This window comes from Ambystoma mexicanum, chromosome 1q (genome assembly GCF_040938575.1).
Source record: "Ambystoma mexicanum isolate Mex_15411 chromosome 1q, UKY_AmexF1_1, whole genome shotgun sequence".
Classification (NCBI taxonomy): domain Eukaryota; kingdom Metazoa; phylum Chordata; class Amphibia; order Caudata; family Ambystomatidae; genus Ambystoma; species Ambystoma mexicanum.
The window spans coordinates 558,717,233-558,731,489 of record NC_090922.1 but is presented as its reverse complement, the minus strand read 5'-3'; the positions used below and the strand labels follow the sequence as shown (position 1 = coordinate 558,731,489).

The following is a 14,257-nucleotide window of genomic DNA, read 5'->3' as shown; positions in this document are numbered from 1 at the left end:
AAAGCTCAATAATGAGAATAAAAAGGAGGGGAGACGAACCTACTATGCCTTGTGAGTGTTCTGAACGTGCAACTGCAAGGGGGAGGGGAGGGATAGGTGCTGTGGTGCTCTTGGCGAAGTGCTCAGGGTAAGTGCTAAGAGGAGAGTAAGTGCAACCACTAGTGGGGATAACTAGTCTACTCCACTGGTCTAATGCAGAATACATAGCAATGTTCCAGTCACCTACCAGTATTTTGCGTTCTTTCCTAAGTATCCTCTGTAGGCCTAGCAGAGAATTCCATTCTCCTGTTGTTTGGTAAGTGGATGCATCCTGCGGTTTTGAGTCTACGAACCACAGATTTTACTCCTGTCAGTTCCCTGCCATCCATTACTCTCCCATTCCCTCCTTCCACCATTGCTGACTTTAAATGTGATTCAGCAGCCTGACCTCTAGAACACGTGTGGCCTCCCATCCTTGCCAGGATCCAGGAGTAATGGCAGCCAGATGGACCTGGCGTCTAATGCAACAAATGGGTTGGAGATGCACAGATGTCTAAAATAGGTTCTGTTGACCTTTCTAAGGAAGATCATCTCTTGTCTAGAGTCCAAGGTGGACATTGTGCAACATATTTCTGATATCTTTGAAGCCTTGTGAAGCTTGTGGAGGTAATGGACATTTAGGGCCTCATTACGACCCAGGCGGTAAGTTACCGCCTGGGTCGTACCCTTACCACCATGGTGTAAACTATGTTTACACCATGGTGGATGGCGGATTTACCGCCCCATTCCAAGGTGAGTGGGGCGGTAAATCCCCATTTCCCATTTTACCCTTCCCCATTCCCATTTTTGCCCCATAGGGCATAATGGGAGTGGGGAAGGCGCTAATTACGCCACCGTAAATTACGGTGGCGTAATTAGCACCAGGGTCCCTTAGCGCCATGGATTTTAACGCCCGCAGAAAGCAGGCGTTAAAATCACCATGGCGCTAAGGGACCTTGTAATCAGGCGTTAAGGGTCGGCGACATTTACGGCGCCGTTAACCCCTTAACGCCTGACTCGTAATGAGGCCCTTAGTGTTTTTATATTCGGAAGTGTGTGGTTTGTGGTATCACACTATCTGATGTGGTGTTATGACTCGGAGGATGTGACGTCTTGGGGCTGTAAGTTGTTTGGGTGACTCAAAGGTCTCAGGTGCAAGGTGAGAGGACTCAATTAGTCCGAGGACTCCTTGATGCGGTGTCAGAGTCCTAGTCATACAAAGTCTGAATTGCCTTGGAAATCTGAGGACTTTCAGATCTAAATTAGGACAAAGGACTAATTGGGATTTAAGCATGAAGGAGCTGGTGCTCCTGGGACTCTGTGGTCTCAAGTGCTTTGAAATATCAGTTGATGACATTGTTCATATAGTCTTGAAAGGTTTTGGTTTAAACAGGTTTGGGTGCCAAGGGGTTTGAACTCTCAGATATGTTAAGGCAGGGATAGAAAACCCCGATTTAGTTACTTTCAAGCTTATTCAAACACAAGTGACTGTCACAAACCTGTCCACATCCTCTTTGGACGAAACTGTTATTGGCCAAATGCTGGCACCATTGGTGATTCCTGTTGGCACATGATGTTCATACCCAAATACAGTTAACATACAAACTACAAGCGGTGGAAAAGGAAGAGGTACATATTAGAAATCTTCCATAAACATGAGCGAGGACTGGAAACCATAGAGCACCATTTAGAACATTAATTGTGTACATAGGATAGTATGTGCATGAAAGAAAAAAACACAAAGGTGGTCTAATGAATGTAAATTCAGGGGAGGTAGAACAAAGATCAAGGACAGACAGGCATAGTTGTCCACAAGTGCATACATGGTAAATTGGGTTCCCAGATGGTAGAGCAGCCCATTCATCCTTAGAACAGTGATGACTTTAACATTACACTCCGCCATTGATAAGTATGAGTTGGCAAAAACAGTTGCCCCTGTGGCTGGTAAACACAGGCCTCATTACAACTCAGGCGTTAAGGGTTAACGCCGTTGTTAACCCTTAACGCCTGATTCCGATTTTAACGGCTGCTTCTAGCAGCCGTTAAAATCCATGGCGCTAAACCGCCTTGGTGCTAATTACGCCACCGTAATTTACGGTGGCATAATTAGCGCCTTCCCTACTCCCATTATACCCTATGGGGCAAAAATGGGAATGGGGAAGGGTAAAATGGGAAATGGGGATTTACCGCCCCACTCACCTTGGAATGGGGCAGTAAATCCGCCATCCACCATGGTGTAAACGTAGTTTACACCATGGTGGTAAAGTTGGCGTACTTACCGCCTGGGTCGTAATGACCCCCAATGTATAATGTGATGCAAAGCACTACAAGCACTTGTTTCGAGATAATAAAGCGAGCAGTACTGCAAGATCATGTTCTTTTGGAGGCAAGTGCGTGAAATAATAAATAAATTGACTGAGAAGTAGTTTGACTTCTAAACCTAATAACATAAAAAACACACAAATACAGGAGGGAATCAAGCTCCAGAGGAGGTTATCGGGGGCAAATGGATGTCATTGAATCTCCCCATAGTCTGAATCCTCACAGAGTTTGTGGGCCCATGTACCTGAGCTTCTAGTTGTCTCAAAGGGTTGACGGCTTATTGGGTGGGTTCAGACCCACACTGTGACTTTCACTGTGACTACGAACCACATCAACCATATAATTTCCCAAGGGCTGTGTGCTCTCAAGGATCTGTGATCTGTGGTCATGTGAAATCTGGGGCCTTCTATTCCTTTCACTGACCTTCTGGTGTCTTCTTTTCTGACAGGGGAAAATGAAATTCCAGCTGCTGGACCCCAGGAGCCAAAGGTGAGACACAATGATGGTGTACTTGATGTCCACCACCGTGGGGATGTGCCCTGGGTTGCCTTATATCAGTTATGAAGCACATTTATGGGCGGGATCCTTTTCTACTGTCATTTGCAGGCCTTGCCTTGAGTATTGATGTGTTGTTCTATGGAAGAAAAGTGTTGTGCTCTAGATGACGCAAGGTATAGCTGCATGACATAGCAATGGAATTTCTACACATCTAATTAAAGATGTTCATTAGGCACTAGCTAAATCTGGGTTGCACAGACCATATTAAAACTAACAGTAAAGCATAAATGTGTTCCAAATCACATTTGAAGACTCATATGGGTATTGTCGTGGAGACATTCACAAATCATTACAGAACAGGGTCAGTTGTAAGATTACAAAAATGTAGAATTCTAAAGAGTCCCCTGAATCGTTGCTTGTTTATCTAAAAATGTACATAAATGTGGAAACCTTTCCAGGCAAATGTTTAGAATATTGCGAGTGGAAAACCACCCAACAACACCAGAAGCTGGAAAGCCGACAATTACCTAGTTTTTGGGTACCCTACTCTCTTTAAGATACCTCCACTAGTTTTCAGGCATTGATGTGTATTTTGCAGTATGGCACCTGTGTGCAGAACCATAATGTACATATGATATATATCCCTCAATTTCAAATCATGAGTCCCTTACATCTTTGGCCAAGATGCCTATTACAGTCCCTGAATGCCCAATTGGATCCCTGTTGTGAATGTTACTCATTGCTTGGGAAATCTGCACCCTCCACTATGTATCAAAGGATCTGCTCCATCTTTGGCCAGCAGAACTGCAAACTCAATCAAGGCACCATTACAAGGACTTTGGTATATGTTGGGTTAAAACAACCTGTCCAGTTATTGTACAAATGCCTTTTTTGATGAAAATACTTCAAAGATTATGAAAACAGAATATTGGCCACACATGGATTATATATTCTGGAGATTTGTATGTGATTCATTGAGTTATTAAGACCATTTACAAGGTGTTCAATGTGGACTAACCCTGAGGATTTGAATGTTTCTGCCTCCAATAATCTAAATATTAATGTAGGGTGTGACTGAGATTTTCTGAGGAAGAGCTCAAGCCAATAGAGAGGTAATATTTGGCATTACAGACTATGCAGGTTGCTAGGGGGCAACAGAGGATTCTGTTTCACTAGAAGACATGATCCCCTTCCTAAGATGAGAGCATATGGACTACAGAGTTTGGATCCCTGCATTAGTCCAAGAGATGACTGGGAAAGACTGGCGTATGAGGAGCTAGTAAAATTGAGTCTTGCATTTATGAAAAGCTACACCTATTGGCAGAGAAAGGACAGAAGCTGTGATAGGGAAGATATGAAGCATCAAATGAAGATGTAAGAATGCAGATGTTGTCACATTTTTTATTTGAGGAAAGTGAGCAATGTTGGGCTTTAAGAAGACAGCCAGATGCTGAATGGGTGAGAAGAAGGATGTCTGAGGTTTGAAGATCGGTGGCTAAGAGACAGAAAGGACCATCAGACTTCGTTGGTGGGCCATTCCCAACAAATTGCTCCATTTTGGTTTGATTTACCTCTAGTAGAACCGTGGCTTATGTTGTGATATTGGTTAGATGTACGCAGGTGAGGAATGTGCATGCGAGAGTGATCTGTGTGTGATTCATTAGCAAAAAGGATGGAGACACCCAGGAAAACAACACTACAGATTAAGTGTTAAGGATCCAGTCCTAACCTGGACTCATGAACACTACACAGCCAACAAACAAACTCGATCAGTGTTGACGTGTGCGTGGGGAAACACTCTTCTTACCCGAGGATCACAGCATAAACATATCTTTGTTTAATGACTTACAATCCATAAACATATGCAAAAATATCTATTTTAAAACGTGACAATAATTTCATCAGTCATATATTTTCTTCAACCTAGCACTTTAGACATTCCCATTCTCACAGTAATCAGTGTTATTCAAAATCAGTTAGATTGAGCGGAAATACAACCCATAAAACCTGCCTTTTAACAAAGCATGGGATTGAAAACACAGTATCAATGAATTATCATAACTCCAAAAAATGCATATTTCATTAAATCAGGAGTTTTGAGTTGAAGGATGAAGCATCATTCTTGTCAAGAGTGGGCCAAGATTCAATGGAACTGGTTTTTATGATAGATATCGGTGTAACGTATTTTTGACAGCCTTCATTAAGCAGTTGAAAATCTTAACGAGTTAGGAGCTTGCCTCCGAGATCTGTGTGCAATTTGCAGTCAGAGGTTGGAATTCTGGCATGGTTTCATCAGCCCTTTACCCTTTTGAGGATGATACATTAGGAAATATCATTGGCTGCCCAAGCTCCTGACAAAACCAGAAACTCTGACCGCTCAGATGACAGAGTAATGAAGTGACAAACGGCGCAGTACAGCTTGAACCCAGCTACCATTCCGTGCTGCCCTTTTTTAATTAAAGGACACACATGCACTTATTTCTCAGAGTGGGAACCCAGGAATGGAGGCACTGAGCAAAGTAAGGGCAGCGAGGTACTAATACTATAATAATTCTGTGCAGTTATCTTTTTTTTATAGAAGAACTATTTTGTTGTGATCATTCCAAAAAACAGTAAGCTGAGAAGGATAACATTCCCCTATATAAGCACATGTGGATTTCATTTCCAGTGGCGTGGCCAGACGCCACTTATAAAGTAGGGGATCCTGCTTAGCCTCAAATATATAAAGATCTCATAAAATCATTTTGCATGCTTCTGATTAGCTGCACATGCAAGGTATTCTGCTATTATCTACTTTCACATCTGGAATAACAGTGGTAGCAGGTACTAAATCTGGTATTACATCCAGATTCCCCAGGGTCCATTCTTGTCACCTCTCACTGTCAATATTTAGGTTAATCCCTTAAATGTCCCCTGCATTAAAAAACAGCAGATTCATATGCCCCTGTGGCTGAAGAACAGCTTCATTTTAAAATGTTTCTTTAGATCATGTCCTTGGCTAGATTTATGCATATATATAAAAGTGAACATTTCTGTGGCAGGTTTTATGGTGAAGCGTTGTAATTTATACAATTCCCCACCGTTTTACCAATCTGCTCCATATTGTGCATAGTTACCTGTTAGGACCCTCCAGACATTACTGCCTACATGGCATTTGGACACCCCACCCCTTTCCCCGGATTTCAGCAAAAGTCTAAATGTGTTTGTAGGTCTGTGGCTTGGCGAAGAGTTGTTCCTTATACAATTCCACACCGTTTCACCAATCTGCACCAAATGTGGCATAGTTACCTGTTAGGACCCTCCGGGCATTACTGGCTACATGACATTTAGATCCCCCCTTCTCTGGGTTTCAGCACACGTAAAAATATGTTTGTGGGTTTGTGGTTGGCGAAGAATTATTTCTTCTACAATTCCACCACTTTTCACCAATCTGCACCAGATTTTGTATTGTTACCTATTAGGACCCTCCGGACATTACTGGCTCCATGACATGTGGACACCGCATCCCTTTCCCCACATTTCAGCACCTTCACACATGAGACACTTGACAGAAATTGGCAAAACATCAATGTGGTAGTCAAAGGTCTGGTCCTGACACAAGGAACAAAACTCGAGGTCTCGGCCCGAGGATGCGCGGTTTCCAAGGTTTATGAATCGCAATGCAACACAACAAACTGCACCACGCAAGGGTGAGGTGACAGGTGGGGAGAGAGCACAGAAGGTCCCAGTATGCAGCAGCACACCAACTCTAGACTCCATCCAATGTCTAATCCGGGGTATGTCAGCCAGTCACATACGCACATTCTCAGTGCAGTTTACTTCAGGGTGCAAACCACATCAAGAGATAAGCGAAACGGAACAGTGACCTACAGGATCAGTGTTATCATGTCTATCTACAGAACCCGTTCAGACAACAGGTACTTCTGCTAGATATATTATAAAACGTACAATTCATAACACCATGGGCCTCATTACGACCCTGGCGCTAATGGGTAAATGGCGCCGTAAAAGGCTGCGGCGCCGTTAACCCATTAGCACCTAATTACGAGGTCCCTTTGCGGGACCCGACCTTAACGGCAGGTCTAGACCAGCCGTTAAAGTAGGGACCCGCAAAGGGAGCTTCGCGGTAAGTATGGTACCGGAATTTGCGGTACCGTACTTAGCGCCTTCGCCATTCCCATTATGCCCTATGGGGCAAAAATGGGAATGGGGAAGGGCCATGGTGAAATGGGGAAATGCCGCCCCACCAACCTTGGAATGGGTCGGTATTTCCCCATTTCACCATGGCGGACACGTTACGATACCGGCACCAACCATGGTGCTAATAGCGCCATGGTTTCGCGCCGGTATCGTAATGAGGGCCCATGTCTTTTCACCATGGGACCCATCCTGAACAGAAGCAGAACAAATGTCCTCTTCTCTCTTTAACACAATACAAAAGCACGTCCAAGTCCAACCTCACTGACAGGATGCAAAAATGTATGACCTAAAATTAAAACTCTTGGGCTGTCTTATCCATCAAAACCTCAATAAGGAACTGAGAATGGATGATGGGGCTACAAATGAGCACTTCTACATTTGGTTACTTGGGAAACCTCAACATTGTCTAAATAAAGACTGCGCTGTAATCACAAGGGCTGTTTCTGGATAAGGCGAGTTATTTCAACACTTGGTGTATTGGGTCATCAGAGAAACGAAGCAATAAGTTGAAGGAAGTGGAGCATGTGGCGCGATATGTGATGGCAGGGGGGGGGGCTCCAGCAGTGGAGAGCCTCCACAGGCTCACTACAACATTCAGGAAAGTCGTCAAAACTTTCCACAAAATGCCAAGTGGACTCATCATTCATTCTTCAGCACTGGCCTCACATATCCACTGGTCGAAAGGTTGATAGTCACCTGCATACGAGAAGACCACTGTGGGAACGAGATTACAGGTTGCAACCTTTGTATCAATCTACTATTCCATTTACCACCGAATTTATAATGCCTGCTCACTAACGTTAGGATAAAATAAACCAATTGAATGTTTGCAATGTTCTTAAACCTAACCAAACTGTGGCACTTTAAATCCAAACATCGGATTGGATGAACTGCCACATGCACTGTACACACATGAAGCCCATACTCGTTCTCCACATACTGACCTAAAACTGCTGATTCCTCCACAGCAACCAATACCAAAGGATTATAGTTGTCCTTTGTAGCTAAAGACAAGTAGGCCCATGATCCCCAGGCAGGGGCAAACAACCAATCAAATAGCTGTATGACCGATACTAAGTAAGATTAAAACACACTCATCAAAATACATGAAAATCAATTTTGACTCCATTACAATCAAGCCCACACTGAATATGTATAAACTAATCCTGATGCATCAATCTTTGGTAAAAACACGTTTGAAGATTGAATTTAAGCACCTCACAGTTTCTCAATAGGACTATAAATGTAACCTCTGGTTACTTACCACATATTGCAAAGACTACGGGGTAAAGAAAATCGGGTTCCCCTGTAATTGAGGGGGGGAGACCGATTGCATGTGCCCATTCACGTACAAAGGTCCCTGCTGCCAAATATTTGTCATTTGCATGGTGGGGTGCAAAAGGGCAGGGCAAAAAGTTTGCTAAACGCTTGTATGCCACACTTTTGCACTTCGCCATGCAAATTGAGTAAAAGCTGCCTGCCATGTACGCATGCCAGGTGGTGTTTACAATGGATTCCTTTGGAGTCTGTCTGCTTTTTGCTGGTGAAAAGGCAGGCGAAATCCATTGGAATCCCCAGCATTTGCGCTGGCATGAAACTCCATACTGGCCCAAATGCTGGAGTATTTGTATGGCGGAGAGGATGAGCTATTCCGATACTATGCAACGTCACAGAGGTAAGGAGCTTGCCCACTGCCACCTCCTCCTACACCAAGACTTGTCCACCAGGAGCTCCAGACTACGTGCTCGCACTATAGAGCCCACCATCAGCTCCAATCCCCTTCCCACAAACATCCGCAACGCGCGGCTATGCTCCCGTATCTCGCAACCCACCCCACCCACCTACATGGCCATACTGAGACGGTTAACCACAAAGCCAAAAACCTTCACAACTACCCCCAATACAGTAGCAAATGATACACTCCACCCCACCCCTAATTGTACCACCTCTACCCGCAATTTCTCCCCATTTGTGCCCACCACCACTGAAACTGCTCCCCCCAGTGCAAAATGTGTGATGTGCAATTCTTCTACCCCCATTGTGAATGCTATCGTGCCAAATGTGATCTCACCTATGCCCACCACCACTGAAACTGCGCCCCCCAGTGCAAAATGTGTGATATGCAATTCTTCTACCCCCATTGTCAATGCTATTGTGCCAAATGTGATCTCACCTAGTGCAAAATGTGTGATATGCAATTCTTCTACCCCCATTGTGAATGCTATCGTGCCAAATGTGATCTCACCTATGCCCACCACCACTGAAACTGCGCCCCCCAGTGCAAAATGTGTGATGTGCAATTCTTCTACCCCCATTGTGAATGCTATCGTGCCAAATGTGATCTCACCTATGCCCACCACCACTGAAACTGCGCCCCCAGTGCAAAATGTGTGATATGCAATTCTTCTACCCCCATTGTCAATGCTATCGTGCCAAATGTGATCTCACCTATGCCCACCACCACTGAAACTGCGCCCCCCAGTGCAAAATGTGTGATATGCAATTCTTCTACCCCCATTGTGAATGCTATTGTGCCAAATGTGATCTCACCTATGCCCACCACCACTGAAACTGCGCCCCCCAGTGCAAAATGTGTGATATGTAATTCTTCTACCCCCATTGTGAATGCTATTGTGCCAAATGTGATCTCACCTGTACCCAGCACCTCTAAAACTGCGCCCCCAGTGCAAAATGTGATATGCAATTCTTCTACCCCCATTGTGAACGCTATTGTGCCAAATGTGATCTCACCTGTGCCCACCACCTCTAAAACTGCGCCCCCCTGTGCTAAATGTGTGATATGCAATTCTTCTACCCCCATTGTGAATGCTATTGTGCCAAATGTGATCTCACCTGTGCCCACCACCTCTAAAACTGCGCCCCCCAGTGCTAAATGTGTGATATGCAATTCCTCTACTGCCCCCCACCACGACACCACCGGAGCCCCCAGCTCCACACCGACCTTGCCCACCACCTCACCCTCTCCTCCCACAGACCCCTCCCTAGCCGTCACAGAACCCCACCTCAAATGCGCCATGATCAATGCTAGATCCATCAGCGCCCACGCTCTAGACATCCACGACCTCATAACCACCCATGACCTTGACCTGCTCATGATATCAGAAACCTGGTTGCACGAGGCCTCTGGCCCTGCGCTCTCCCTGGCACTCCCTTCTGGCTACTCCATCACCAGACAAGATCGCCCCTCTAAAGGTGGAGCTGTTGCAATCATCGCTAAGGACTGCTATAGTATTAGAAAGGTAGAAAAATCCCTACATAACAACAACGACTACCTCCAAGTCAAAATTATCCTCTCCCCCAACTGTACCATTGCCGCTCATATTGTCTATCGCCCTCCTGGCCCAATAGGAGACTTCCAAGCCTCCCTCATCCATCTTCTATCTGAAAACCTCAAAAAACATTCGAAAGCCATTCTCCTTGGGGACGTCAACCTAGGCCTCCAGGATAAAAAGGACCCAGCAGCCAAATCCCTTGACTCAGCCCTAACAACACTAGGCTATAAGAACACCATCTTTAGCCCAACGCACACTCAGGGCAGAACACTCGACTGGATTGCTCAGCACAACTGCCCACTCATCATCACTGGAAACACTCCTACCCCATGGTCTGACCACCATATCATCACATTTAGCATCCTCACCACCAGCTCCTCTACCCCGCCACCCCAACCCCTACCACCCTGCCTCACAAGAAGCTCCCGCCAGCTCACTAAGGAAAGACTACTGCCCTTCCTCCAAGGCCCAGCCTTCAGACCACCTTTTTCCACGGACCCAGAAACTCTCGCATCAACCTACGATGTTGCCATCAAAGCAGCTATCAACTCCATTGCCCCACTAAAACCCCGTAAATACAAACCCACCACCCACTCTAACTCCTGGTTCACCCCAGACTTGCTCGCACTCCGAAACGAGAAAAAGGCAGCACTTACTCAGTGGCAAACGTCCCACACTGACAAAGACAAGCTGATCTTTAAAGCCTGCTCTACGGAGTACAAAAAAGCTATCACCCGGGCAAAATCCAAATCTTTTGAATCCAGAATTTCGGAAGCCCAATCCAGCACAAAAGAAATCTTTGCAATTTTTAGGGAGCTAGAGACTCCTACTCCCACCCCCCAGAACTTCACCAAAGACAAAGCCTGGTGCGACGAAATTCAAACGGCAATGCTAACAAAACTGAGCCGCCTCCAAAGCAAAATACTAGCTACCAAACAAGCCCTGCCCAATACTCATATCCCTGTCCCACCACCAGCCCAAGACCCTCCCCAACCCTTCTCCTTCAAATCCATACAGGAAAAGGACATCATTAACATAATGAAGAACATCAAACCATCCAACTGTAAAGGTGATGCCTGCCCAGCCACTCTCATCAAGGACTGCACTGAAGCGCTTGCTCCCTTCCTGACAGCATTTGTTAATGCCTCCTTCGCAACAGGGAAAGTCCCCACCTCCCTCAAGGAAGCATGGGTCCGCCCCCTCTTAAAAAAATCAACTCTCGATCCCACCTCCCCCAACAACTATAGACCCATCACCACTGTCCCTTTCCTCCTCAAAATACTGGACAAAGCAGCCTATCTGCAGGTTCAGCACTTCATCGAAGAAAACAAACTCCTGGGACTCCGCCAATCTGGCTTCCGCCCGAGACATGGGACTGAAACCGCCTTACTTGACCTGAAAAACCAAATGGACGATGCCAGAGACATGGGCAAACCAGCTCTTCTCTTACTCCTTGACTTATCTGCAGCGTTCGATCTCGTAGATCATGACGTCCTATGCCATCATCTCTCCTCCACTGCCAAGTTCTCCCCTGACGCCACAGCATGGATCACCTCCTTCCTACAAGACAGAACCATGCAAGTATTCTCCGACTTAGCCTCTGCCTCACCCACTATCATACTCTTTGGCGTGCCCCAAGGCTCATGCCTCTCCCCCACACTCTACAACATCTTCACACGACCCCTCTTCCTCATCCTCGACGCTATGGGTATATCCTACACTAACTACGCGGACGATACTCAGATCCTCCTTACCCTCACAGGCAACTACGACACTGACTCCATGACCCTTAACAACATCTACAACACCATCCAAGCTTGGATGGCAGACAATGGACTATGCCTCAACTCTGACAAGACAGAACTCCTACTGGTAGGTTCCCCCGAAACTCTAAAAAAACTTGACTCCCAATTCAGTCACTTCACCATCGACACCATCAAAATACCTGTTTCAGACTCAGTCAAAACTCTTGGAGTCTATCTAGACTCTAACCTTTCCATGGACAGACAAGTCAACGCCATTGCCTCCTCAGCCGCATATCATGCTAAACTGATCAACGCAATCAGGCCTTTCCTCTCCAAAGAGAACTGCACAAACATAGCCAGAGCCATCACCGGCTCCAGGCTAGACTATTGCAACGTACTCTTTCTAGGAACTTCAAAAAGAAACTTGGAGAGGCTACAAGTCATCCAGAATAGTGCTCTCCGAGCAGCCCAAGGTATTGCCAAAAGGGACCACATCTCGGAAGCCAGAAAACTAGCCCACTGGCTCCCAATAAAGGAGAGAATAATTTTCAAAGCGCTCACACTGACACACAAATGCATCCATCTCACTGCCCCCGACTACCTCTCACAAAGAATCCACTCTGTCGCCTCTACAAGACCAACAAGATCACCCTACACCAACATGCTCTCTGTGCCACTAGTAAAAAGATCCAGAGCAGGTGGATCCAACTTCCCTTATCTCGCACCCACTCACTGGAATGCCCTACCTCCCACCATCCGCAGTGAGCCCTCCCTCCGCCCTTCCGCAAAGCAATGAAAACCACCCTCTTCTCATAGGTCCCTGGCAGCAGCATGAATACCAACCATAGGACCCACTGCTTAAGTTGTATTGACCAACCGCATAAGCTGTAATGATAACCATGCTTGTACCTATCTGTAATATGCCATTTACTGATACCATGCCTGTAACTAAGCTCATGCAAGTAACAGCGCCTCAATGCCCCTGGGCTGCTTGCGCGCTATACAAATAAATATACTTATAAATAAATAAAAAATTCCTCTCTGGCATACAAATACAAGGAAATAGGCTTTTTACATCATAGATTCCTGTTACAGAATATTTCCACAGGCTAAAAATTAGCTCCTATATGTCTGGACTATCACGACTTTGGCGGTAACCCTTAAATCCGGCGGTCGCGCTATTACCGCCGGATTTAAGGGTCCGCCAAATCAGGACTTCAGCGGATTTCGCCCCAGCTCTTGGCTGGGAGGAAATCCACCGAAAATTTGCGCTATTACCGCCGGCGGGAAATCCGCCAGCGGTAAGAGCGTGAATTTTCCCCATTGAGCCCAATGGGGAATGGGGCATTCCCGAATGGGCTCAATGGGGAATTACATTACCGCCGAACTCGTGATCCAGCGCTATTAGTGCCGGGGAGTTCGGCGGTAGGGCTAATACCACCGGCAGTAATACGCCGGCGTTACCGCCAAAGTCGTGATCAGGCCCTAAGACTGTAAATAGAACCTCTGGTTACTTAACGCACTTTGCAAAGACTATGGCCCTACATATGAGGTTGCTGGTGTCCACTGCCCAATATCCTGGTAATCCTGGCATATAACGGGCGTCGGCAGACGGTAAGTTCCCATTCCGGTGGAGTCCCATAGGACTCAGTGGGAAGTAGAGGCCTGAGCTACCGACAGGTCAGGCTTGCACTTAGTTCACAGCCCCTACTGCGAGACTCGGAGTGAGCCAGTCCGGAAAAGGTGCCGTTCACGTTGTGATCGGCACCTTATTTCCGGACTGGCTCACTCCTTATGAGGGCCATTCCTGGAAATATGACTCACACAGTACACACAACAAAGCTGTATTCTGCATTTTACTATTTATAAATGATCAATTTCCCCATTGTTGACTAACACATTCTTTGTTATTTTATTGGGAATGCTCACCTGGTGCATCTCTACTGAATATAAAAAAGTGATATTGTTCTTGGAAACGACATTTTAATGTAACCTCCTCCCCCAAATTAAGCCCTGCTAGTGAAGGCTGCTACATGGATTGTCCCCTGAGAGCAATTAATCAATATAGACAGACACCAGGGTGGCATAGTATTTTCTTTATTGTGCATGCAATGTGTTTGTGTTAACTGTCTGCACTTACCTGGTTTTTATTATTTTAGAATATACCATTATTTTTTGAAT

General features: G+C 45.8%; 1 protein-coding gene across 3 annotated transcripts in view; it reads left to right on the top strand.

Annotated features, from left to right (window-relative positions):
• The window catches only part of LOC138531671 (uncharacterized), a 236,476-nt gene that overhangs the window by 194,419 nt on the left and 27,800 nt on the right, over positions 1 to 14,257 (top strand). For all 3 annotated transcript variants that reach the window (XM_069641005.1, XM_069641004.1, XM_069641003.1), the window contains one exon: positions 2,789 to 2,829. In XM_069641005.1, coding sequence (XP_069497106.1) covers positions 2,789 to 2,829 — 41 coding nt within the window. The remainder of the gene's footprint in view (positions 1 to 2,788; positions 2,830 to 14,257) is intronic.